Here is a 24477-nt window from a genome sequence, read left to right as displayed (position 1 = left end):
AAGAAAGCTATGCGACTTCCTAAAATCACACTATTAGTTTTGAGCAGGGCTTGGACTAAACGAAGATTTTTCTGACTTTTTGGTACGTATTCATTCTAACTACATCGTTTTTCAAGAGCAAAAACAGCTTAATAATAGACATTAAAACACTAAATAGTGACATTTTATTGAGGGACTGTTATAAATAAATTAGATTCACCAAAACCAATAATTTATGCTGTTTTAATTTCAACCTGAAGTAGTGTATTTCTTCTTATATTTTGATTCAATGGTACAATTAAACCTACTGTAATCATTACTTATAATCACAGAGAGTCCCCAAGTCCTTAGGAGATGAAAACTAAACAGAAGCCTAAATCTAAGTTTCTTGGCCTTTGTTTCAATTAAGACTTTTTTTTCTTATTTAAAATTTACAAATATATTCTAAAAATTACCTATGCACATAACATATGATTAAACTAGAGCTCACATTTACTCACAAATTCAAACTCAAGTATCGCTGGTCTCCTTTACCTTTATTGTTATAGACATCTAGGTAATTGGGTGCAGAGAAAATTGTAATGAGCGATGGAAAGCCCGTCATTTGGCTCTTCCTGTACATTCGATACCTAGAAGAGAAATGGCAGCCCGTCTGTCTTGATATTAAAAGAAGCAACTGTGCAGTGCTGCTGGGTTCAGAGTTTTGTTTTGCTTATTATTGCTGTTGTTGTTGGCCATGCCACACAGTCAGCAGGATCTTACTTCCCCAACCAGGGATCGACCCCACAACCCCTGTAGTGGAAGCACGGAGTCTTAGCCACTGGACTACCAGGGAAGCCCTGGTACAGTTTTGATATAACTTACCCGGCATCTTGGGCTTCATGGGCTCTGATTATTGAGAGCAAATTATTGTTCTGCAGAAATTCACAAACTGCAGGGTAACTGTAAAAGAAAATTAGAAAACATAAATTCAGAATGAAGACACTTGTCTTTTAATAGGAGGCAGGGGAAAAATTAAGATGAAATGAATCTGTTTTAAACTTACAGGTTTTCATTACCACTGAACTTTTATTAATAGCTTAGCAATCATCACTCTTGTTTTCCCATGTCACTGATACACCTCATTCCAGATCAAGGACGTACATAACGGACAACCTGGGACAGAAGGAGAGCTCCCCTACCTTCTAATTTTTTTCTTTAACCCATAAAACTCATAACAATAATAATACAACATCAAAACTTTTCTTGGTATCTTGATATTAAAAAAGTATTAATACCACAGCAGTGTGTGTGCGCCATGTGTGTGTGGTAGGTACTAACAACTGAACAGGTGCTTTCTGAATGGCAAATCCCAACAGAGGATACAAAATTATCCCAGAATTATCCAAGTGTTAATTATTTACTTTAGGTTTAGTCTTTGTTTCTTATTATGTCCAATAAGTTTTAAAACAGGTTGCACATTTATTCATGTGGTATAAAATGGAAAGATACAAAAAGTTCTACAGTGAAACATCTCCCTCCAGCCTACCTCTATCTTCCAGTTACCCTGGAATCATCGAATGTCCGTGATTTCTTTGAGACCCCTTCAGAGATACTTTACTCAATTTCAAGCAACTATACACATACACATGCATAGCCCCCTTTAAGAAATGTTATCATGTTACCATCGTACACATAGCTTTTTTGTAGGTCTCTTTTTTCTTCTTCACTTTATACTAGTGATTATTCCAATCAGCATATAAAGGATTTGTTTTCTTTTCTTCATTAAAAAAAATAATATTCTCATTGCATCATCTGGTATATTCCTTTGTCGGGATGTACAACCATTTATTTAACTAGTCTTCTATTAAATGTTTAGGTTGTTTAAAATCCTTCAGCATAAACAATGCAGGAAGCAAAAACCTTGCACATGCATTTTACACATTTTCAAGTACAGTGGATTCCCATTACTTGCAGTAGCTATGTTCTATATAAAGTTGCTGCAAAACTTAATGACAGAACACTGAACCACTACTCCTAGGGGAAATACATGGTTAGGGTCCAGCGAGCCTCTGGTCACAACATTTTCACCAACTAATCAACACATAACCTTGTTTTATTGTGTTTCTGTGCAAAGACATCTGATTTAAGATATAGTGTTGATTCATTAACATGAGACTCATGGCCAATAGTGCCATACTTATTCCAGAATGAAACTTATCTAACACACCACAGCCTTCTGGCACATAAGAACAACAGACAACACTTCAGTACTATGCTTGGGGTGATTTTAGACAGCAAAACACCAACAAAAATGTGGGAAATGTTTCACTAAATAGAGCACAGGAAAAAATACTTGCTTACAGTGTGAGAGTTGAAATAAGAAGGCAGAGCAACTGTGCCTTCAACCTCAGTGGGAACATGCAACGGGTGACCCAAATTTTCCATTGCTCTGTACACATGAATGTCTGTGAGTGACTGGAATTGCTGAGACTACTGACTCTGGGGTTACAAATAAAAACAAGCAGGCAGATTTGCAAAGCAGAATTCATGAATAATGAGGATCGAAGATCATGAATGATAATAGCCAAAGGATTACATTTTAGAAGTAGAAATTCTGGAATAAAGGCCAAGGCCATTTATAATTGAGAGATATTGTCAAGCTGACTGTCATAGAAACTGTACCAATTTATATTCTCCTAAAGATAAAAAGCTTTATGTTCTTTATTTTAAGCAATGTAAAGAGAAGTAAAAATTTAAATGATTCCATCATATTAGTCACTGCTAAAGTTGGCAGAATAGAATGAAAAAGTTACTTAGAAGAATGTTAAAACTATGGCAAAACTGAGGTTTCTTTTTGTGTGTAGATTTCATTTAATGAATGCATTATCTTAACAATTATCAGAGATTTCCAGGTTACTAAATACAGATATTATTTATTGGAATAAAATATTGGAATTAAAAAAAAAAGTAGGCTTCAAACTTCCCTGAACCTCCCTAGTTTGGAGTGGCAAAGCACAGTGAAAGCTCACATGGGAGATTTAAGACAACAATCAACTTCCAGGAAATGTCCTGGGCTTAGTTCACAATGTCCTGTTCTTTTTATATCTTTGCCAATACCAGCAGTTTCAAAAGCTAGAGCGCTTTTTAAAAAATAACAGGACTCCCTTGTCACAGGCTTACTGAACCAGAATCTCTGAAAGAAGAGCCAAGAAATCTTTATTTTTCAAGAATCCAATATACGATGTTTGGGAACAAATAATCTAGATCATGTAGAGTCAGACAACAACACTTAAGCACTACAAGATAGTGTGTTCAATTGTGTTTGGTATATTACACCTATTAGGGCATAACACTTAATAAAGTATAAAAAACAAAACAAGCAAAGGAAGAAAAGCGTTTTCTTCCTTTTATTAAGCAAAAAATTAAGTAGATGTCCCTGAATGACACAGATTCAAGATGCCAAATATGCAATTAAAAATATTTTCATAAAGTATATTAAGTAATTTTCTGAGGATTCAGTTCAGTTCACTCACTCAGTCTTGTGCAACTCTTTGTGATCCCATGGACTGCAGCACGCCAAGCTTCCCTGTCCATCACCAACTCCCAGAGCCTGCTCAAACTCTCATCCATCAAGTCGGTGATGACATTCAACCATCTCATCCTCTGTCATCCCCTTCTCCTCCCGCCTTCAATCTTTCCCAGCATCAGAGGCTTTTCCAATGAGTCAGTTCTTTGATAGGTGGCCAAAGTATTGGAGTTTCAGCTTCAACATCAGTCCTTCCAATGAATATTTAGGACTGATTTCCTTTGGAATTGACTGGTTTGATCTCCTTGCAGTCCAAGGGACTCTCAAGTCTTCTCCAACACCATAGTTCAAAAGCATCAATTCTTCAGTGCTCAGCTTTCTTTATAGTCCAAATCTCACATCCATACATGACTACTGGAAAAATCATAGCTTTGACTACATGGACCTTTGTTGGCAAAGTAATGTCTCTGCTTTTTAATATGCTGTCTAGGTTGGTCATAGCTTTTCTTCCAAGGGAACAAGTGTCTTTTAATTTCATGGCTGCAGTCACCATCTGCAGTGATTTTGGAGCCCCCCAAAATAAAGTGTCTCACTGTTTCCATTATTTCCCCATCTAATCTTAACTGAGGATTAGCTTACCTGTAAAAATAAGAGCACCCTCGGACAGTGTTGTGGGTATAGTGTTCCAAGGTCTTTTCATTGCCATAATCCTCGGAGGGATCAGACCAAAGCAGGTCACACACTGGCCCAAAGGCTGGAGGTTCTTTAAACCTGTCTAACTAGAAGACATGCAAAAGCCAAAAGAAGAGAAATCATGAAAGCAAAAGAGCTTTTGGAAACTGTATGTGCATGTTCAGTCGCTTCTGCCATGTCCGACTCTTTATGACCCCATGGACTGTAGCCCGCCAGGTTCCTTTGTCCATGGGATTTCCCAGCAAGAACACTGGAGTGGGTTGCCATGCCCTCCATCTGGGGATCTCCCGACCCAGGGACTGAACCCTCGTCTCTTTAGTTTCCTGCATTGCAGACACATTCTTTACTGCTCAGTCACCGGGGAAGCCCTGGTAGAAGTCAAAAAAGACCCTTCCAATCATAAGACTGTAATAGGAGAGTGGGTGGTAACCCCTAAAGAATTTTCCTTTAGTATGAAAATGAACATTTAATAAATTTACATGCATAGTTTTTACTAGTTTTTGGTAATAAATTTTAATTAATATCTATATCCCTATGGTAGAAAAGGACCCCCTTACATCCTCATCTTAAAAATGGTGCTCATTTAATTTGAATGTGAAGTCCATCACTATAGAAACATACTATTTATGAGAAAGACTCTGTAATGTTTATTTCAATTGCCTAGGTGAGTCCAGGTTACCATGAGAGCAGCAAGGGTTTTTCAGTGGCTCTGTTCACTGTTTATCTCATTCCGGTGGAGATTTATTTTAAAGAATGCTAGTTCTGGGGGGGATTTTTGCAAAAGGTTTCATCCTTTCCATTCTCTGCAGTGGAGGCATTTCACCGTAAGTTATTAACTGAAGCCTCTAATCACTGGTGCTTTAGTTAACAAATGAAAACAAAGAAACAAAAGAAACCACATGCACCAAGCAACTAGGCGAGCTGAATGCCAAGAAAAGGACCCCTACTAAATGAAAGGGGAGCTTTTTATTAACACAACTGATTTAGAATTGTAAAATTTGAGATTCACTATGTAAAACACTGGAAGTGAAAGTTGCTCAGGATGTCCAACTCTTTGTGGCCCCATGGACTATATATAGCTCATGGAATTCTCCAGGCCAGAATATTAGAGTGGGTAGCCATTCCCTTTTCCAGGGATCTTCCCAACCCAGGGGTTGAATACCAGGTCTCCCACATTGCAGGCAGATTCTTTACCAGCTGAGCTATCAAGAAAGCCCAAGAATATTGGAGTGGGTACCCTATCCCTTCTCCAGCAGATCTTCCTGACCAAGGAATTGAACTGGAGTCTCCTGCATTGCAGGAAGATTCTCTACCAGCTGTTTATTTAATAACAAGGCAGCAGAAAAGGCTGTGCATTGTTACTACCCTCTTACCCTGAGAATAGTAACTTTAAGTCAGAGAAAATAGTTTTCCAAACAGAAAATTTTTTAGTTTCCATACCTGTGTAAGAGAGGTAAGAGAATACCTCTCTTCATGGTTCCGTCTTGGAAGTTTGTATGATTCTAAAAATTTGTCTGTTTCTTTTAGGTTGCCCTATTTGTTGGTATATAGCTATTCATAATATTCTGTTGTGGGGCTTCCCTGTGGCTCAGTGATAAAGAATCTTCCTGCCAATGCAGGAGATGCCGGCTTGCTCCCTGGGTCGTGAAGATTCCCTGGAGGAGGAAATGGCAACTCACTCCAGTATTCTTGACTGGCAAATCCCATGGACAGAGGAGCCTAGTGGGCTACAGTCCACAGGTTTGCAAAGAGTCAGACATGACTTAGCAACTAAACAACAAGAGAATGCAAAGGCAGGGGAGAGAAGGCGATGATGCAGAGCAACATAATTGGAAAAGACTGACTGCCTTTTTTCAGTCATGAAGATACACAATCCTGAAAATCATGATTACCAACTAAGGCAAGTGTAGCAATTAAACTCTATCGTCTAAAAAGTCAAAGTCAATGAATTTCACAGCTGAAGAGTCCTCAGCCTATTCATTTCAACTTCCTCATTTTACAGAGAAGAAAATCTAAGAGGTTAAGTGATTTGCTATGGGTTGCACAATTAATGGGGGCTTCCCTGGAAGCTCGGATGGTAAAGAATCTGCCTGCGATACAGGTAAACCAGGTTCAATCCCTGGGTCAGGAAGATCCCCTGGAGTAGGGAATGGCTACCCACTCCAGTATTCTTGCCTGGAGAATTCCATGAACAGAGAAACCTGTTGAGCTACAGTCCATTGGCTCATAGTCAGACACAACTGAGTGACTAACACTTTCACTTCACTATCACATAATTAATGGCAGAAAAGGGATTAGAACCCTGGTTTTCTTCCTTCCTTCAGTTCAGTCACTCAGTCATGTCTGACTCTTTGTGACTGCATGGACTGCAAACTCACGTCCATTGAGTCCGTGATGCCATCCAACCATCTTATCTTCTGTCATCCCTTCCTTCCTTATTGCAACATAATTTAAAGTTTCAGGACTATACTCAAAATATGTTATGTTTCTAGTTTGTAAAAGCCAGGTTCTGTTAAAAATTAGACATTTACTGGAAGATACACAGGAAAGATGTTAATAGAAGCTGCTGCCCAATAAAAGATCACTGGTGATTTGTTTTTCTTACTTTTAGTTATCCATATTTAATTTTTTCAGCAATAAAGACATATTAGTTAACTGCAATAAAAGACGAAATTAAAAGCATATTTACTCCACGAGACTAACGAATGCTTACTTACTTTCCGAATGTCATCTAAACAAGTAATTTCAGGTGACATTCCTCCATGTACACACAGAAACTGCTGGTTTAAGAGGGCAGCAAGAGGAAGACAGTCAAATGTTTCCATACACGCATCGTACACCTGTTCAGAATATTTGATTCGACCTATTAAAGGAAAAACAAAGGAAGAGAAACAGAATTTATCATACCTGAGAAAGGATACAGGCCAGATGATTATAAAGCTACTCCAAAGCCATTTAATGCAGGCAAATTTAAAAAAAAAATCATCTTTATAAAGATATTTCTGAAAAGTTGTGGATAAAGGGCAGACAAAATCTCCATCTTTTTCTAAAGACAAGTGTGACCTTGGATTAAGTTTCTAGTTCTGTTGTCTTGGAAACCTGATAAAGTGAATGTAATCAGCTGTGTCATTAGGCAACGATGTTTATGGTAAAAATTACCCAATCACCTCAGTGCTCAGTTGCTAGTCATGTCCGACTCTTTCTGACCCCATGGTCTATACCTCCCAGGCTCTTCTGTCCATGGGATTTCGCAGGCAAGAATACTGGAGTCGGTTGCCATTTCTTTCCCCAGGGGATCCTCCAGACCCAGGGAACAAACCCACATTTCCCGCATTGGCAGGTGGGTTCTTTACCACTGTACCCCCTGAGAAACCCACCCATTACCTGGTGGAAGCTACAGCTTTGGGCATCTCTGAGTTCGGTGACTCATGAGGTATGTCCCTGGTGGGACCCTGAAAGCTATGCCAATAAAGCTTTCACAAGTGATGCTGGCACTTGTGATGCATGAGGTTTCTAAGGCAGGGTGGCTGCCTAATCTGTCCAGTGTGGATACTGTTTCCTTGCACCTGCGCTGTGACTAGGAGCAGACTGGGGAAAGCGAAGGCAAGAGGCAAGAAACCTCTGGACTGAGGCATGTACTCTGTACTCCCAAGAGGACTGCTCCCTGAAAATGGATACCTGGCGCTGCCTTCCTGGGTTGTGCTGTTTAGGATGGATGCCAAGCACCCATGCCCCATGGTCTCTCGTGAGTCTGAGAATTTTGTTGGTTCTAAAAAGCCTTTCTGGTGGTGTTGAAAATATATAAATAGAAACTGAAATTTTAGGAGTCATCAATAAAATGTCAATAATATTTTTGCTCAGGATTTTTAAGGACTTTAAGCAAATTATGTCCTATGCTCTTTTAGGTAAAAATGTTCATCTTAGTGAACTGTATTTTAACGTGGTGGTTGTTTTTGAGGCTACAGAACAGCAACAAAAATACTCCAATGGGCTGAGAGTTATCTAGTCATGATATATAATAGTTGAGGTCATGAGAGGTCATGAAAGAACAGGTAATAGTTGAAAAGTTGGAAGAGGGCTTCCCTGGTGGCTCAGATGGTAAAGAATCCTCCTGCAATGAGGGAGATGCAGGTTCAGTCCCTGGGTCAGGAAGATCCCCTGGAGAAGAACATAGCAACCCACTCCAGTATTCTTGCCTGGAGAATTCCCTGGAAAGAAGAGCCTGGTGGGCTACAGTCCATGGGCTTACAAAGAGTTGGACATGACTGAGCAACTAAACAATAAAAAGTTGGAAGATGGCTTTAGTTTAAAGACAGAGGGAACATCTTCTTTGGCCTTGGGTTCAAAAACCCAATATGCTAGGAGGTGCATATTGGTAGACACGGCCAGAAGTTGTACAAGCAGGCAGCCCTACAGAACTGTGAGCTCCTTCTCCTCTTCCATGATTTCATGAAGATGACACAAAGCCTAACAGGGCCCAGACAGCAATGCTATAGCAAGTGAGTCAGACTATCCAGCTGGTAATTATTTCTGTGTTTAGTGCCTTCCTCTAACCTCCATGCTTTTGAAAAAGTATCAGAGTTCAAGTATCAGAGCCTGGTCCTGGCAAGGCTTTGGGGAATAAAATGCAGGGTGATGGGTCCAGATGTGGGTCAGAGTGCAATTCCTCGGTGGCAGGAATGACTGGAGAGAGATTCCTGAAGGGAAGGTGTAAACCAGTGGACCACTCTTCATCCCTGAAGGTGGATACTGTCCCTTTACTGACAATACCGATTAGGATTTGAGGACATTAAGGGAGTCTGTGGGTTCCTTTAGAGACTTTTTTTGTTGTTGTTGTTGTTGTTGTTTTTTTTTTCTGCAAGAGCGCCAGGTTAAAGCGACACTTGGCAAACCCCGAACAATAAGCACCCCCCACTCCACCTAACCTGTCCCCTCATCATCTAGGTCCCTTGGTACCACGTGAGCAGACGTGTCTGTTAGTCTGAAAGTGTTTATAGCACAGCAGAAACTAACACAACACTTAAAACTGTACTCCAATTAAAACAAAAATGAAAGTTTATACCAAGACTGTTCTCTATCTCTGGTTCTTAATCTTGTCTGCCACTGGAATTAACTAACTGGGTTTAATTAAGACTCCACTCAACAAAATGGGGCCAGTGCCTGAATATTGGTAGAAATAAAAGAAAACCTCTGCCCCATTCTTACGTGTAGCCAGGTTTGAGATCAGTGACAAACGACCAATTTGAACCATAGGTAACCCACCTTTTTCAGGATCTCAGAGCAGGATACATGAGCTGAGAAAACAGAAAAGTCAAGTACTGCCTGAAGAGTTAGGAATATTCAAGAGAAAAAGAAAAAGGCTATCTTTAAAATGTTTTCACCTCTCCTTAGAATCATACTTTTGTAGCAAGTATTACTATCCAACTCCACTCATTGGGCCAGAGACCCTTGTGGCGTTAGCGAAAACTTGCCGCTCGTGTAGCACACTACCTACACTTGAGAGTTCACCGGCCAGCGGCCTCAACCCCAAGCTCTAACAATGTGCGGTCTTTAGAGACTTTTAAAGAATTCTGTATTACCACAAAGGTAATTAAAATCCATTTCACATTATATGCTGACTCTATTACAACATCCAAGTTAACAAGAGCCATGTCTTCTACATCTTTGTATCTGCTTGCAATTACATCCTTCTATTCTCCTTTGCATCTGAACACTACACCTTTGGCTATTTCAAAAGTAGACCCAGTAACAGCCATAAAAAGTTTTGAAGGAAAAAAAGGCAAGGAAAAAAAAAGCCTTTCATTTGTGGCCAGTGATTTACTTTTTCTCTTGTAAATCCATGGAGCCAGAGTTCTCCGTGTTGCCAACATCAATAAGCAATTCCTTTGTAAGAGTCCGAAGGGTGTATACAGGCAGGGATTTTAATTACTTATTAGTTCATGCTCCAAACACCATTTTACACCAATAAACTGCCTTTCAACTGTAAGAATGACTCAGAATAATTCCTTAGCCTATTTCCAGAAGAATGCCAAGTCTGAAGAAAGAAATACAGTGTCTTAACTCATTTTGTAAATTGAAAGAGGAAGTCACGAATCAAACTAAGCACACAACCAAAATATGAGTTACAGAATGTTATCATTTTTATGTTCTTCAAGTTTTTGAATAGGTATGTAAACACCAATTCTTCTTTTCTGAGCGGTTAGACTGAAGATGACTTAGTTTAACTGCATTTTCTATAATGGATATATAATTTTTGTATAGTAATATTTATTATATTATTTTTATTATATCTACATTATATATCTTTATTTATATTATCTTTATTAAAATTTGTTGAAGGCTCACAATGTTCCTGTGCCATCTTAAACACAGTGGAGTCTGGAACCTGACTACCTGGACTCAAACCTCAGCTCCACCACCTATTAGTAATAGTACTTTGGACAATTACTTAACTCTGTGTCTTCATCTTCTCATCTATAATTTGGGCCTAATAATAATACCCACCTACATTACAAGGTTGCTGTGAGGATCAAGTGAATTCACATACGTAAAATGCTCTGAAAAATGTGTGGCACAAAGTCAGTACTATGTAAGTTTGTTTTTGTTTTTTTTTTTAATATTTACTTATTTATTGGGCCACACCAGGTCTTAGTTACAGCATGCAGGATATTTGAGCTTCATTGTGGCATGCAGGATTTTTAGCTATGGCATGCAGGATCTAGTTCCCTGATTGAACCCAGGCCCCTATGCATTGGGAGCACAGAGTCTCAGACCCTGAATCACCAGGGGAGTCCCAGTAAGTGTTAACCAATAAAATTACCTTATTTTATCCTCAGAGAAACTCTATGAAGTAGGTACTATCACTGACTTCATTAAAAAGTTGAGGAAACTGGGCTCACTTGTCCAAAGCTGCAACTAGTAAGTAACGGAACTAGAACTTGAACCTGTTCATGCTCTTAACATGACGCCATACTCCTTCCAGTCTTTAAGTTAAATATTTAGTAGGAGAATATAAAGCGCCAGATATATAGTTACCGAAGGTTAAATGAGCTGACCTGAGTGTTTTATTTTCATGATAAATTGTAAGGTACATCCCATAATGAAGCAAACGCGCACCTCGGTCACAGGATCACACTGATAACAAGTTCTAACCAGTATCCATAACAGAACATGAACGAAACAAAATTCTCATCAATATTCTTTCAAAGTAATTTTGAGAGTCAACACTATTTGCAAAAAACCATGAATTGCTCTAAACAGTGGTTATATATATTTGTTTTAATTTTTATTTGCTTTCTTTTTTTTTTTTTTTTAAAGGTAATAGGTTTAAAAAAAAGGCTCAAAATTAGTGTGTCTTTCCCCTCCTTTAGGCAACTAGTTTTCTGGGTGTCTTTATAAGATATTTGAGGCATATACATGCAAATATGTGTATTTCCCTCTCACAACAGCCTTTTGTTTTTTACATAAATGCAGCATATGTACACGACTGACGTGACTCAGCAGCAGCAGCAGCATATGTACACTGTTTTCACTTGCTCTTTGGACCTTTTTCTCCTGGTTGTAATATGTGGCATGTTGCATCTTAGTCTCCTGACCAGGGATGGAACTCAGCCTCTCAGCAGTGAAAGCATGGAGTCCTAACCACTGGCCCATCAGGGAATTCCTGCTTTTTTGGACTTAAAAACATATTCTGGAGATCATGCCACATCATTATATGAAGAGCTTTGTAATTTTTAAATATCTATATAATATTTCACTTTATGGATATAACACAATCTAAGGACACCAATCTCTTGCTACTGTAAATAATGCTTATGTAAGTAATGAACAATGGCAAACAATATTTGTTTATTAAAAAAAATCAACTTGTCATAACAGTACTATTTTCATTAGCAAAATTATAGGAGTTTCTGGAACGTCCTGTAATTTTAATAAATGTTTAACTACACATCAAAAAAGGGCCCCTGGAAAAAAGAAATTAATTTACTTAGAAATTTGAACCTAGAGCTATGAGATGGAATCATAAAACCACTAGGTTACTTGCTTTCTAAATATTATAGCAATAAAGAAATGTTTTTGCAAAGATAAATAATATGTCAAAAATTAACTGTGATACTTTGCTACTCAAATTATCTTTGAAAAACTTATCTCTGGATTTGAAAGAAATTTTAAAAATATCTGCAATATAAAGCACTTAAAAACCTGATATAATAAAAGCCTCCACCTGCCCCTTTTGGAAATATTAACAAGACTGCAGCTGCAAAATTTGGAACTAAGCATCACTTGGCCGTAATTATAAGTACTGATTCTAAATGCCACGGTGTCTCTATAAGAAAGATCAGCTTATCAGTAAAAACACTTGTGCAAAGCAGTACACATGCTCTTTCCTTATATAGGAAAAAAAATTGAAACTGTACTTGAATTTGTGTGTTTATTCAAAGATTTATTTACATTTCAGATGCAGCGTTAGAATGAAACAGGAGTATGTTGGTAGATGAGAGAAAAAAATGTGGTTTAACTAAAAAATTAAAGCATGTGAAAAGTAAATAAAAACCTGAGATAAGAAATTCTGTGCAAAATGACACACTCAAAGTGTTTCCCAAAACTATTGTTGTATCTGCTAAAAAATAGCCTTAAACCAAGTATACTCATCAAAAAAAACTCTGAACAAAACAGAGGAAAAATTAGATTTACCTAAAAAACCCTGAATCTTAATTCAAAGGCATCCATACACCTCTTTCTTCATTTCTTGTATATTACTAAATATTGGGCATTCCAGGGCCTTTGTGAATTGCTTAATATGAATTGTTTATTTTCCCAGGTAAAGAAATAGAGACATAATGAGAACCACTTTAACATTTGGCTTAGAAAAACAGTGCAAAATATTTCCAATTTTTCAATCACTTAATGGAGTGGTTCTCAAGTGACAAACAGTAGATGTGTGCCAAGCCTCTGTAACAGGTGTTCTTAACTGGCGGTGTGCTACAGAGCCACCTGAGATGCTTTAAAAAGCTAAAGATTTAACTTTAAATCTTTAAAGTTAGATAATTTGAAAGTTACCAGTTTAAAACCTTTTTATAATATTAAGAGTACTACATAGCCGTGATGAAAAGCTCATTCAAGGAGTCTAGGGCAAGACAAACAATTAAAAGTACTAATTTTCCTGATCTAACTCCCCACAGGTAATCATTGTGATCAATTATTTCTGCACCTTACATGTTTGTAATTTACAGAGGCAATCACACTATACATGTTCTGCAAATGGCTTTGGTCACCTAACAACAGATTTGAACATCTCTTCATATCAGGACATCTATATCCACCTTGATCTTACAACAGTTGCCTAGCATTCCATTTTTCAGATGTATTATCCCTTATTTAAGCAGCTCCTTACTGACATTTGCTTCCCTGGTAGCCCAGGTGGTAAAGAATCTGCCTGCAATTCGGGAGACCCAGGTTCAATCCCTGGGTAGAGAAGAACCCCTTGGAAAAGGGAATGGCTACCCACTGCAATATCCTTGCCTGGAGAATTCCATGGACAAAGGAGTCTGGCAGGTTACAGTCCATGGGGTTGCAAAGAGTTACACATGACTGAAGTGACTTAGCACACACATACAGGAGCATGTATGGAAGTTATTTGGAAACATTACCCCACTTTACATAAGGAACTTGATAATCTGCAGATTTTGGTATCTGCGGCAATCCTGGAGCAAATCCTTGGGGACATCAAGGGACGGCTGTGTGTGTGCATGTATGTATATATGTGTGTATAGATCTGAACTATTTCAGGATAGGTTTTTATATAGACAGAATAGAAATCTGTGTCTCAAATAGTGAGCTGCTGCTGCTAAGTCGTTTCAGTCGAGTCCGTGTGACCCCATAGATGGCAGCCCACCAGGTTCCCCAGTCCCTGGGATTCTCCAGGCAAGAACACTGGAGTGGGTTGCCATTTCCTTCTCCAATGCATGAAAGTGAAAAGCGAAATGAAGTCACTCAGTCATGTCCGATTCTTAGCAACCCCATGGACCACAGCCTACCAGGCTCCTCTGTCCATGGGATTGTCCAGGTAAGAGTACTGGAGTCAGGTGCCATTGTCTTCTCTGAAATAGTGAGCTAATAGTTACTAATTTTAAGTGATGTAATTGTGTGGACAATTTATATCTTTGGACTTTTTAATGCTTTCCAAATATTCCCATGGGGGAAACTCAAAAGTTATTTTTTAAAACAAGTGTCTTAAATAGTGGAACCTAGGTTCTCACTAGAAAATGAAACAAAACAAGAACAAAACAGAACAGGAAGTATTTGAGGTCCATTAGTTTCTTTTCTTTGTGTTTAATTTGCTTTGGGACAAGCTAAAGCATAACTTCTAAAAAGTTCTGTGATTATATATATGTGTAAGAAATGATTATACTTACATTCCTGTTTGAAGGTAAAATATTCTGTAAGATGCCTGCATTCATGATTTCCTCGAAGCAGAAACAATGTTTTGGGATGATTGATCTTTAAACTCCATAAATACAGCACACACTACAAGACAAACATAAGGATAAAATTTTTATTTTTGATCACGATTTATACAAGTTGAAATGACTTGCTGTAATGGCATATCTCATTGCTATTCCCAAGACAAAACATGAGGAATCCATCTTTTGAGTGTGACCTGCTGCTGTCGCTCTAGAATTCTTTTTTTTTTGTTTTTGTTTTGGCCTCACTGTGTGGCATGCAGGATCTCTGTTCCAGACCAGGGATTGAGCCCAGCCCCATGAAGTGGAAGCACAGAGTGCCAACCATTGGACCACCAAGGAATTCTCTGCCCTAACGCTTGAAAGAACATAGGAGAGTAGCCTTCACAGAAACCTCTTCTTACTTTCTGTTCCCATGTTCTATCCAAACATCTAGATCTCTATGATAAGGCCACCCACACACATACCTTAGTCCTGCTGCTGCTGCTAAGTCACTTCAGTCGTGTCCAACTCTGTGTGACCCCATAGACGGCAGCCCACCAGGCTCCCCCGTCCCTGGGATTCTCCAGGCAAGAACACTGGAGTGGGTTGCCATTTCCTTCTCCAATGCGTGAAAGTGAAGAGCGAAACTGAAGTCGCTCAGTCGTGTCCGACTCCTAGCGACCTCATGGACTGCAGCCTACCAGGCTCCTCTGTCCATGGGATTTTCCAGGCAAGAGTACTGGAGTGGGGTGCCATTGCCTTCTCCAACCTTAGTCCTAAAACTTATATTTTATTTAGTGGAGAAACACTAGAGACATTTCCACTAAATCAGGAACAAGAAAAGGATATGGACTATCACCACTACTATTCAACACTGTACTAGAGGTATTAGTCAGCTGAATTCCACAAAAGAAGTCAATGAGAGGCTTAAGAATGAGTAAAAATAAAACTGTTCCTATTTGAAGATAATATAGTATCATACCTGATAAACTCCAGAAAAATCAATGACACAACTAACTAAAATAACAAAAAAGTCCAGTAACATGGAAGGATATAAAATCAACATATGAAACCAGTAGTAGCCTTCATATATACAAACAATATGTAGGATGCAGTGGTAGACAAAACTCCATTTACAACAGCAGTAAAGAAGATTAAACACATAAGAATAAACTTAACAAGAAATATGCAAAACTCAAACCAGGAATAACTTGAAAAAACACTCCTGAAAGACACAAAAGGAGATATGAACAAATAGACTTTCCCTGTTTTTGGATAGGATGATTCAGCATTAAAAGAATATAGTTCTTCCAAGTTTATAAACTCATTGCATTTCCAATAGAAATACCACAAGCTATTCTATGGAATTAGATGAGTTGATAATTAAATTTATATGAAAAAATAAACATGCATGAATAGCCAGGAAACAGCCAGAAAAACACTGAAAAAGAGTGTTAAGACATACTGTACAATTTCTAAATTAAAACAGTGGTCCTGGCACATATGTAAATAAATATACCAGTGGAACAAAATGGTCAGAAATTAATCCACGTATTAATCCACGTAAATCCAAGCTCCAGGAGTTGGTGATGGACAGGGAAGTCTGGTGTGCTGCAGTCCATGGGGTCATAAAGAGTCGGACACGTCTGAATGACTGAACTGAACTGAATCCATGCATACATAAAAATTTAAGATATAAGAGAAGTGGCATACATTTATTTTTAAAACATATATAAATATATCTGTATATGTTTAACCTATCTCTGAAAGATCATATAAGAAACTCTTAACAGTGGATCGTATGGGTACAATGGCTAGTACATTAGAAGATGTTTAATTGCACTAGTAATCAAAGAAATATTAATTGAAGCAACAATATACCCATCATTTTGGTAAATGTTAGAAAATGAGATAAAACCAAATTCTGGAAAGAGAACATGAATTCTTAGGTGTTGCTAGTAGGCATATAGACTGTTACAGCTATTCTAAAGAGTGATCTGAAATACTCAATTCATGTATGGGTCATACCCTTTTCCCTAGCAATCCCAGTCTTATTCATACATCATTTTGTTTTTCGTTGCTGTTGACTTGCTCAGTCACGTCCGACTCTTTTGTGACCCCATTGACTGTAGCCCCCCAGGCTTCTTTGTCCACAGGATTCTCCAGGCAAGAATACTGGAGTGGATTGCCATTTCTTGCTTCAGGGGATCTTCCTGACCCAGAGATTAAACCCGTGTCTTCTGCATTAGCAGACAGATTTTTTACCACTGAGCCACTAGGGAAAGCCATAGAGGAACTACTAATAAAACATGGGACCATAAATGGATTTATACAAGGGTGTTCCTCACAACAGTGTTCATTATAAAAAGAAACTGGAGTCAACCAACCTGTCCACCATTGAGAACGAGAACTAAAATGTCATAGATGTTATACTACGGAATACAATGGAATAGACAGAAACCCATATAGATCTGTAAAACATAATGATACATGAAAACCAAAATCAACAGAAGCTTGTTAGAATACAGAGATTCCCAGGGTCTACCCCAGACCTAAAAAAATCAGAAATTTTGGGGTGGGGTCTAGCAATTTGTTTTTGAAAAAACCCTCCGGGTAATTATGATGCCTGCGAAGAGTTTGAGAATGACTGAACAGCACCATATATTTATGCAAAACTAAAAAATATTTTTTCCTCAAAAACGTTATATGCTAAAAAGTTATATAATTAATATATGTATCCTGAGGTATATACCAAATACAACACAAAAGTGTACACTTGGGAGAGGGAGTAAGGAAAATAGAGGTCACAGATTAAAAAAAAAAAAACCAGTAGAGGGACTTTTTAGGAAAAACTAGCAATACATATGCCATGACCTGAAGGGCTGAATTCAACCAAGATTTCCTACCTCCTAAAAGGAAAGACATCAAAATTCTGAATCCAGACACTTCTCTGAGTCCTCTACTAATTCACCAGCATCTTCTGCCTATTGATTCCTGAATGAGACTTCTAACCAGTCTCCCTGAACCCACTCTTGGGCTCCTAGAGTCAGTCTACCACATAATAGCTAGAGTAACTGTTCTAAAACATGAATGGAAGTTTTATCACTGCCATGCTTAAAAAACAAAAAGCATATAAACAAAAAAAGCTCTAGAGGATTTTCATTGCGTTCAGAATAAAACCCAAACTCTACCATGGTTTGCAAAGCCTGACATCATGCAACCCCTGCCTATCTCTCTGATGCACCATCCACATTGTCCCCTTACTCATTTTGTCTAGCCACGCTGACCTTGCTTCTGTTCCTGAGCTGTCTTAGGCTCGTTCCTTCCTCAGAGCTCTACTTGGCCTCTGCCTGGAAGGTACTCGCCCCACCTCTATTTACGGGTGGCTCATTCTCTCAGGTCATTCACATTTTCTATTCAAATGTTACCTCTTCAAGTAGAACTTCCCTGACCTCCAACTAAATTGAAAGTGAAAGTGTTAGTTGCTTGCTGCTGCTTGCTGCTAAGTCGATTCAATCGTGTCCGACTCTGTGCGACCCCTAGACGGCAGCCCACCAGGCTCCCCCGTCCCTGGGATTCTCCAGGCAAGAACACTGGAGTGGGTTGCCAGTTCTTTCTCCAATGCATGAAAGTGAAAAGTGAAAGTGAAGTCGCTCAGTCGTGTCTGACTCTTAGCGACCCCATGGACTGCAGCCTACCAGGCTCCTCCATCCATGGGATTTTCCAGGCAAAGAGTACTGGAGTGGGTTGCCATTGCCTTCTCCGGTTAGTTGCTTAGTCACGTCCAACTCTTTGTGACTCCCTGGACTGTAGCCTGTCAGGTTCCTGTGTCCATGGGATTCTCCAGGCAAGAGTATTGGAGTGGGCAGCCATTCCTTTCTCCAGAACTTCCTGACCCAGCGATCGAATGTGGGTCTCCTGCATTGCAGGTGGATTCTTTACCATCAGAGCTACCAGGGAAGCCCCAAATGAGCTACTCCTGTCCCCTTTAGTCCTTTACCCTGACTTGATTTTCATGGACACTAAACAAATATAAAGATGCTGTCTCTCTTACTAGAAAACACAAGAAAGGACTTGGTTATGCTTGTTTATCTTCACATCCCCAGAATGATAACAATGTCTCTCAACTTATGTACTATTAACATAAACAATTCTTTGTTGCAGGATGCTTTGCATGCCTGTGTGCTAAGTTGCTTAGTCATGTCTGACTCTTTGCGACCCCATGACTGTAGCTCGCCAAGTAGAACTTTATGTGACAAACCATTCATGTCATTGTACATAATTATATCTGTAGTATAATTTCACAAAAAGTGAAATTGTTAGATCAAAATATGTGTATGTTTTAAGGAAGATAATGCAAAACAACCATTATAAAATGTAAACACACAGACACATACAAATATAATTAGATAGCTTTTCCCTTTTGGGGCCTGACTTCCATTTGCAACATACCAACTTTCACAATATTCCAAGGAAAAATTAGATTAAATTCATATATAAACATAGAAAGCACTTTCTCTTTTCTATACTTACCTTTCCAAGAACGTGATATACCTTTGGATTTATTTGGTCCTTATTTCTGCCTTCTGAAATGACCAACTAACCTTTCTGAAGTAATGAGCTATAAAAAGCACAATGCACATCCACTCTACAATGTAATTCGGTTGGTATACTTCTTGGCCCCTAATTTCAAGTTTTATTCCCTTGTACTATAGATCAGGATACAATTTTATGATTTTTTGTACACAACAAAGAAAGGTCATGATTATCAAAAGATCTCTTTATATACTACTGGGTAAAAGAGGATCCCATGTTTACTTAGACTAACCACCTAGTACCAGGGAGTGGACTGCCACGACTGGCTCAAACCAGCCAGAAGAATTCATCCCCTTGGGCTGGGATAAGGGCTTTCCCTCCCCAGCATTGAAAGTTCTCCCTGAACCCCCAATCCCATTTTTTGAACAAAACAAGGACTTTGCTAGTAAGGAATAGGAAGAGAAAAAGTAGACAATAAGCAGTACCTGCTACAAACTGAATTATCCAAAGAGGAATGGTGAAATAAATTATGGTATTTATGCCGCTGATCACGTTTTTAGAGAAATTTTAATGACAGAGAAAAGTGTTCTCAACACAACGTTCAGGAGGGGGAAATGATTACAAAAGAGAACGTACAAAACAATCTCAACTTTCTTTGAAAATTGTATATACATGTAAAAGGAGAAAAAAATGCAAGGAAATATAACAAAATAGTAACAGTAATTATTTCATTTATAAATGTTTTTGTTAGATTCTGCATTTCCCAATTTTTCTACCCCAAAAAATGACTATTTATAACAAAAAATTGTCATCAGGGCTCCATTACCTTATTTTCCTGTTTGACAAACATAACATTCATGTTTATCAAGCACATTGATAAAAAATTATTGTTCAATTATATACTTATATCATGTTGGACTAAGCTGTAGCTTACAGAAATCTATAACCTTATTGGTTTATAAGTGACTTCCAACTAACACCAGATATCTCCTACAGTTTAATTTTAAAACTGGTGTGATACAGCACTGTCACTTTAAAGTTTTGATTAATTTATATCTTAAACTACTCCAGAAAAACACTTTAAGGTAGCCAAACATCAAGTAACAAGATAAAGCCAAATACAACCTATGATTTATTAACATCCATTCAACCAACAAATACTGAGTGCCTGCTGCTGCTGCTGCTGCGTCACTTCAGTCGTGTCTGACTCTGTGTGACCCCACAGACAGCAGCCCACCATCCCTGGGATTCTCCAGGTTAAGAACACTGGAGTGGGTTGCCATTTCCTTCTCCAATGCATGAAAGTGAAAAGTGAAAGGGAAGGCGCTCAGTCGTGCCTACAATGTGTCAAAACCTAACAGAGAGATTTCCCTGGTAATCCGGCAGGTAAGACTCTGTGCTCCCAATGCAGGGGCAGTCTGGAGGCAAGGCATTTAGAATTTGGGATACTGGCAAGACAACCCTGAGGTTTTCTGACTCATGAATTTAGACTGTCTAACTGAAGAGTAAGATCCATTTCTCCTGTTTCTTGTTTTTTTGGCAGCTTTAGAACCACAGCTGCTTCTCTTGTTAAGAACCAGGTGACATGGTTGACTTGTATTTAGCAGACATGCTGCATGAACCTTTAGCCACCAGAAGCGTACTTAGTTCAGTGAGCCCCCGCTGTGAGGGAGAGGCAGAACTGAGGACTGCGAGAACAACAAGCGGACTCGATGTCTCATCTCAAACCTACTCTGGGGACACAATAATTCAGTTACCTGAACTATTTCAAAAGCTACTTTTCTTTGCCGACCACATACAGCTGAATCAATAGACATTAAATATGAATGTACTAAGTCCTTCTGCTAGCTTTTTAAAAAGTATTTATTTAGGTCTTAGTTGCAGCATGCAAGATTTTCGATCTTTGTTGCGGTGTGGTTTGTGGGATCTAGTTCCCTGACCAGGGATAGAACCTGGGCCCCCTGCACTGGGAGCATAGAATCTTAACCAATGGACCACCAGAGAAGTCCCTCTGTTAGGTTTTAAAATAGTTTTATTTTTCATATGTAAAAGCTTATATTAATACTTTGTTTTAAATCTAACCATTTTTCTGTCATCATACAGTTTTCAAAATATACAAATTGTGAGTTTTCATTAACTTCATTAACTGTAATTATTTTTCCTTCAATGAACATGTACTTACTATGTGCAATAGTATCAGAAATTATTCCTACAATAGGTTAAATGCCTGATTATTTAGCATTGGCAGTTAATCTATGCATTCAGTGTAGCCCAACAGCTTATGGTTTTACAATTAAGGTAAGCTAATCCAAACCCCATTTAGGGTGAAAAGCAATTTAAGTTATTTATATATAGCCTGTACACTACCTCCAAAGAGGAAAGGTTGGTAAACACTTAAGTTGTTTGCAAAACTGGGTTAATACAGCCTTCCACATGTCAGATTTTTACTGGCAAATAAAAGAAATAGTTTTTTAATATCAATTTCTATCATTTTACTTAATGAAAGTAACAAAGTTTATAAATCCTGCAAGTGTTCATTTTAATTTCTTCTACTGAAGAAAGAAAATTAAAAAATCTTAAGAATACAATATGATAGTTTCAATATATCCAGTTTAATATTTACCTCTATACTGAAATAGCCTCTGTCCACGTAGTCACCCAGGAAGAGGTAGCGTGTATTACTAGGTGATCCTCCAACTTCAAACAACTTCATCAGGTCAAAGAATTGTCCATGAATGTCACCACATACTAGGAGGGAAAAAAGACATAAGGTGAGGTGAAAAATTATGTTTTAGAAGAGAAAGAGCATTACACTGTTAAGACCACAGTTTAACTTTTAACTTAAATCATTCTAGCTTTTGACTGGACTGCTTGATAACTGCAGGTAATCTATCAATTTGAAACAGTCCTACTGGAAATATTAGACATTTTAAATTGTATTTCTTCAATGAAAAATAAACATATCAAACAATCGTGAGACTGCTCACAATTCCTAGAATAATTATTACACATTTTAGTCGATGATGATTTGTAATCATTCCTCAAACTAGCTCAAATCTGTAGTCATTCCTCAATCTAGCGCAAATCTAAGTGCCACCGTGCAGACCCTTCTCATACCCGTGACTGGAGCATCTACTTCTATCATAGTCTTCTCTTGTCTCAGTATGGCAGCCCCATCATTGATTATTTTTAAGGCTACTTCCTCTTCCAGTCGCCCTTCCTTCACCAAATGGTTTTTCAAAACATCAATTTTAGGTTTCCCATTCTCAAATACTTCCTTCAAAGAAAGCCGCTGGGTCGGAGGAAAGGGGACAGCTAGAAAGAAAAGAAAAAAAAAATTTAAACAGCTGAAGATATAGAAAACCCCCATAAACACATCACTTTTACATAACAAATTAAGTCTAAAACATCACCATGATTTAACATCCACAGCACCAGAACTACATGGGGAAAAAAACTAAAGATACTATATATTATAGATGATTGATTCTAATTTTTTAGAAGGCCACAAAGTCATTTAAAAGATCTAGAGGTGTATAAATTATGCCTTACATATAAACATGAAACACTTGATTCAGTAAATAAGCTAACAGTGAGACAATGAATATATTTTTTCTATGAAAAAGTATTCAAAAAGAAACTACGGTTTAAAAAATGAAGGACAAGAAACCACAACACTACTAAAAATGCATTTATTTCCTTCAAAGAATAGACATAATGAAGCCATGTCTTGGAAGTTTGACTTCAGTTCCTATTTAGGGGAATCATAAATGTATGATTTTACTACTAATGCAATGTATGATTCTATTATTAATAATACATACACAAGTGTATGTATGTATTATTAAAAGGTGAAAGTGAAAGTCACTCAGTTGTGTCCGACTCTTTGTGACCCCACGGACTATATAGTCCATGGAATTCTCCAGGCCAGGATACTGGAGTGGGTAGCCTTTCCCTTCTCCAGGGGATCTTCCCAACCCAGGAATCAAACCCAGGTCTCCTGCATTGCAGGCGGATTCTTTTACCAGCTGAGCCACAAGAGAAGCCCTATTAAAAGGTAGTCGCTTAAAATATTAGTCATAATAAGAACACAACTAACAGAATGGAGCTCTTTCACAAAATAACTTGCTATAGTAACAGAGCACAAACTTAAGAAAAATAGATATGGGAGGCCTAGTTTTGTTTTCTAATCTGGAAATGCTAACAACTAACTTCAGTTTACACTAGATATAAAGATTATATACAACATCACAGTAAATCAGTAACTTGAACAGAAAAAAATTTTTGATGTTTTAAAACTGGCTATCACCTCTTTTTTTACCTATCTTTAAAACAGTCTACTTTTAGATTTCCTGTGACCTATAGCCATAAGTCTATAAACCATACATTTTAAAGAAGAGGTTCATGTTATTTCTTTTCCATTTTTGGTCACATGGGATCCAAGTTACCTGACCAGGGATCAAACCCGTGCCCCGTGAACCAGGAGCACAGAGTCCCAACCACTGTACTGCTGGGGAAGTCCCAACAGAGGGGTTCATTTTAATCTGTGCTTATGTCTGATGATTTCACTTCTAGCTTTATGGAAGTGTTATTAAGAACCAACTTCTACAGGCACTTACACAATTTTAAACTTGCTCTAGCCATACCATTTTGTATTATTCAAAAGTAAAGAAAGTCCTATAGTAGGTTTTGTAATACTCTTGGCTGCAACTTGGCTCATTTTGACTATTCAAAGCCCACTGAAAGAAATCATAGTAGCTATCCAACCGGCAAATATTACACTGAGACAGGGGATGACATGCTGCTGCTGCTGCTGCTAAGTCGCTTCAGTCGTGTCCAACTCTGTGCGACCCCATAGACGGCAGCCCACCAGGCTCTCCCGTCCCTGGGATTCTCCAGGCAAGAACACTGGAGTGAGCTGCCATTTCCTTCTCCAATGCATGAAAGTGAAAAGTGAAAGTGAAATCGCTCAGTCATGTCTGACTCTTAGTGACCCCATGGACTACAGCCTACCAGGCTCCTCCATCCGTGGGATTTTCCAAGCAAGAGTACTGGAGTGGGTTGCCATTGCCTTCTCCGGAAGGGGACCACATACACCCCAGTTTACTCAAGACAGTCCTAGATTTCAGTCATTCTCCTAGTGTAACTGTTAACAGCATCCCCTTTCACTCTCAAACCACCTCAATTTGGAGGACAAATTTAGTGTTAACTTGTGTGATTCATACCATACACCAATATACTATCTTAATAGGATAATCTACATCTATTATAAGACAAAAATATTATGATGGGTTTTTTATTCACTCATCTAGTGAG

The 24477-nt window shown here is 38.3% G+C and overlaps 1 protein-coding gene and 1 non-coding gene across 19 annotated transcripts in view; both read right to left on the bottom strand.

Moving 5' to 3' along the window:
• The window catches only part of PPP3CC (protein phosphatase 3 catalytic subunit gamma), an 81256-nt gene that overhangs the window by 25612 nt on the left and 31167 nt on the right, over positions 1-24477 (bottom strand). For 14 of the 18 annotated variants that reach the window (XR_015170001.1, XR_015170000.1, XR_015170005.1 and 11 more), the window contains exons 2-8: positions 22279-22476; positions 21785-21909; positions 14596-14707; positions 6898-7043; positions 4127-4266; positions 844-921; positions 514-608 (exon numbers count right to left, since the gene is read on the bottom strand). Coding sequence is in view for 11 of the 18 variants with exons in the window: in XM_086416231.1 (XP_086272357.1) it covers positions 514-608; positions 844-921; positions 4127-4266; positions 6898-7043; positions 14596-14707; positions 21785-21909; positions 22279-22476 (894 nt within the window). In the remaining 7 variants the exon portion in view is untranslated. The remainder of the gene's footprint in view (positions 1-513; positions 609-843; positions 922-4126; positions 4267-6897; positions 7044-14595; positions 14708-21784; positions 21910-22278; positions 22477-24477) is intronic. The other 4 variants (XR_015170004.1, XR_015170003.1, XR_015170002.1 and 1 more) reach the window with 1 other exon arrangement.
• On the bottom strand, positions 9580-9728 carry LOC147367321 (small nucleolar RNA SNORA62/SNORA6 family). The gene has a single exon (XR_015132198.1). It is a non-coding gene; the product is annotated as a small nucleolar RNA SNORA62/SNORA6 family (small nucleolar RNA).

Source organism: Bos grunniens, chromosome 8, assembly GCF_055505025.1.
Source record: "Bos grunniens cultivar Pamir isolate PY7600 chromosome 8, Bosgru_T2T1.0, whole genome shotgun sequence".
NCBI classification, from domain to species: Eukaryota; Metazoa; Chordata; class Mammalia; order Artiodactyla; family Bovidae; genus Bos; species Bos grunniens.
The sequence above is the reverse complement of the archived record's forward strand: the minus strand, read 5'-3'. Positions and strand labels throughout refer to the sequence as shown.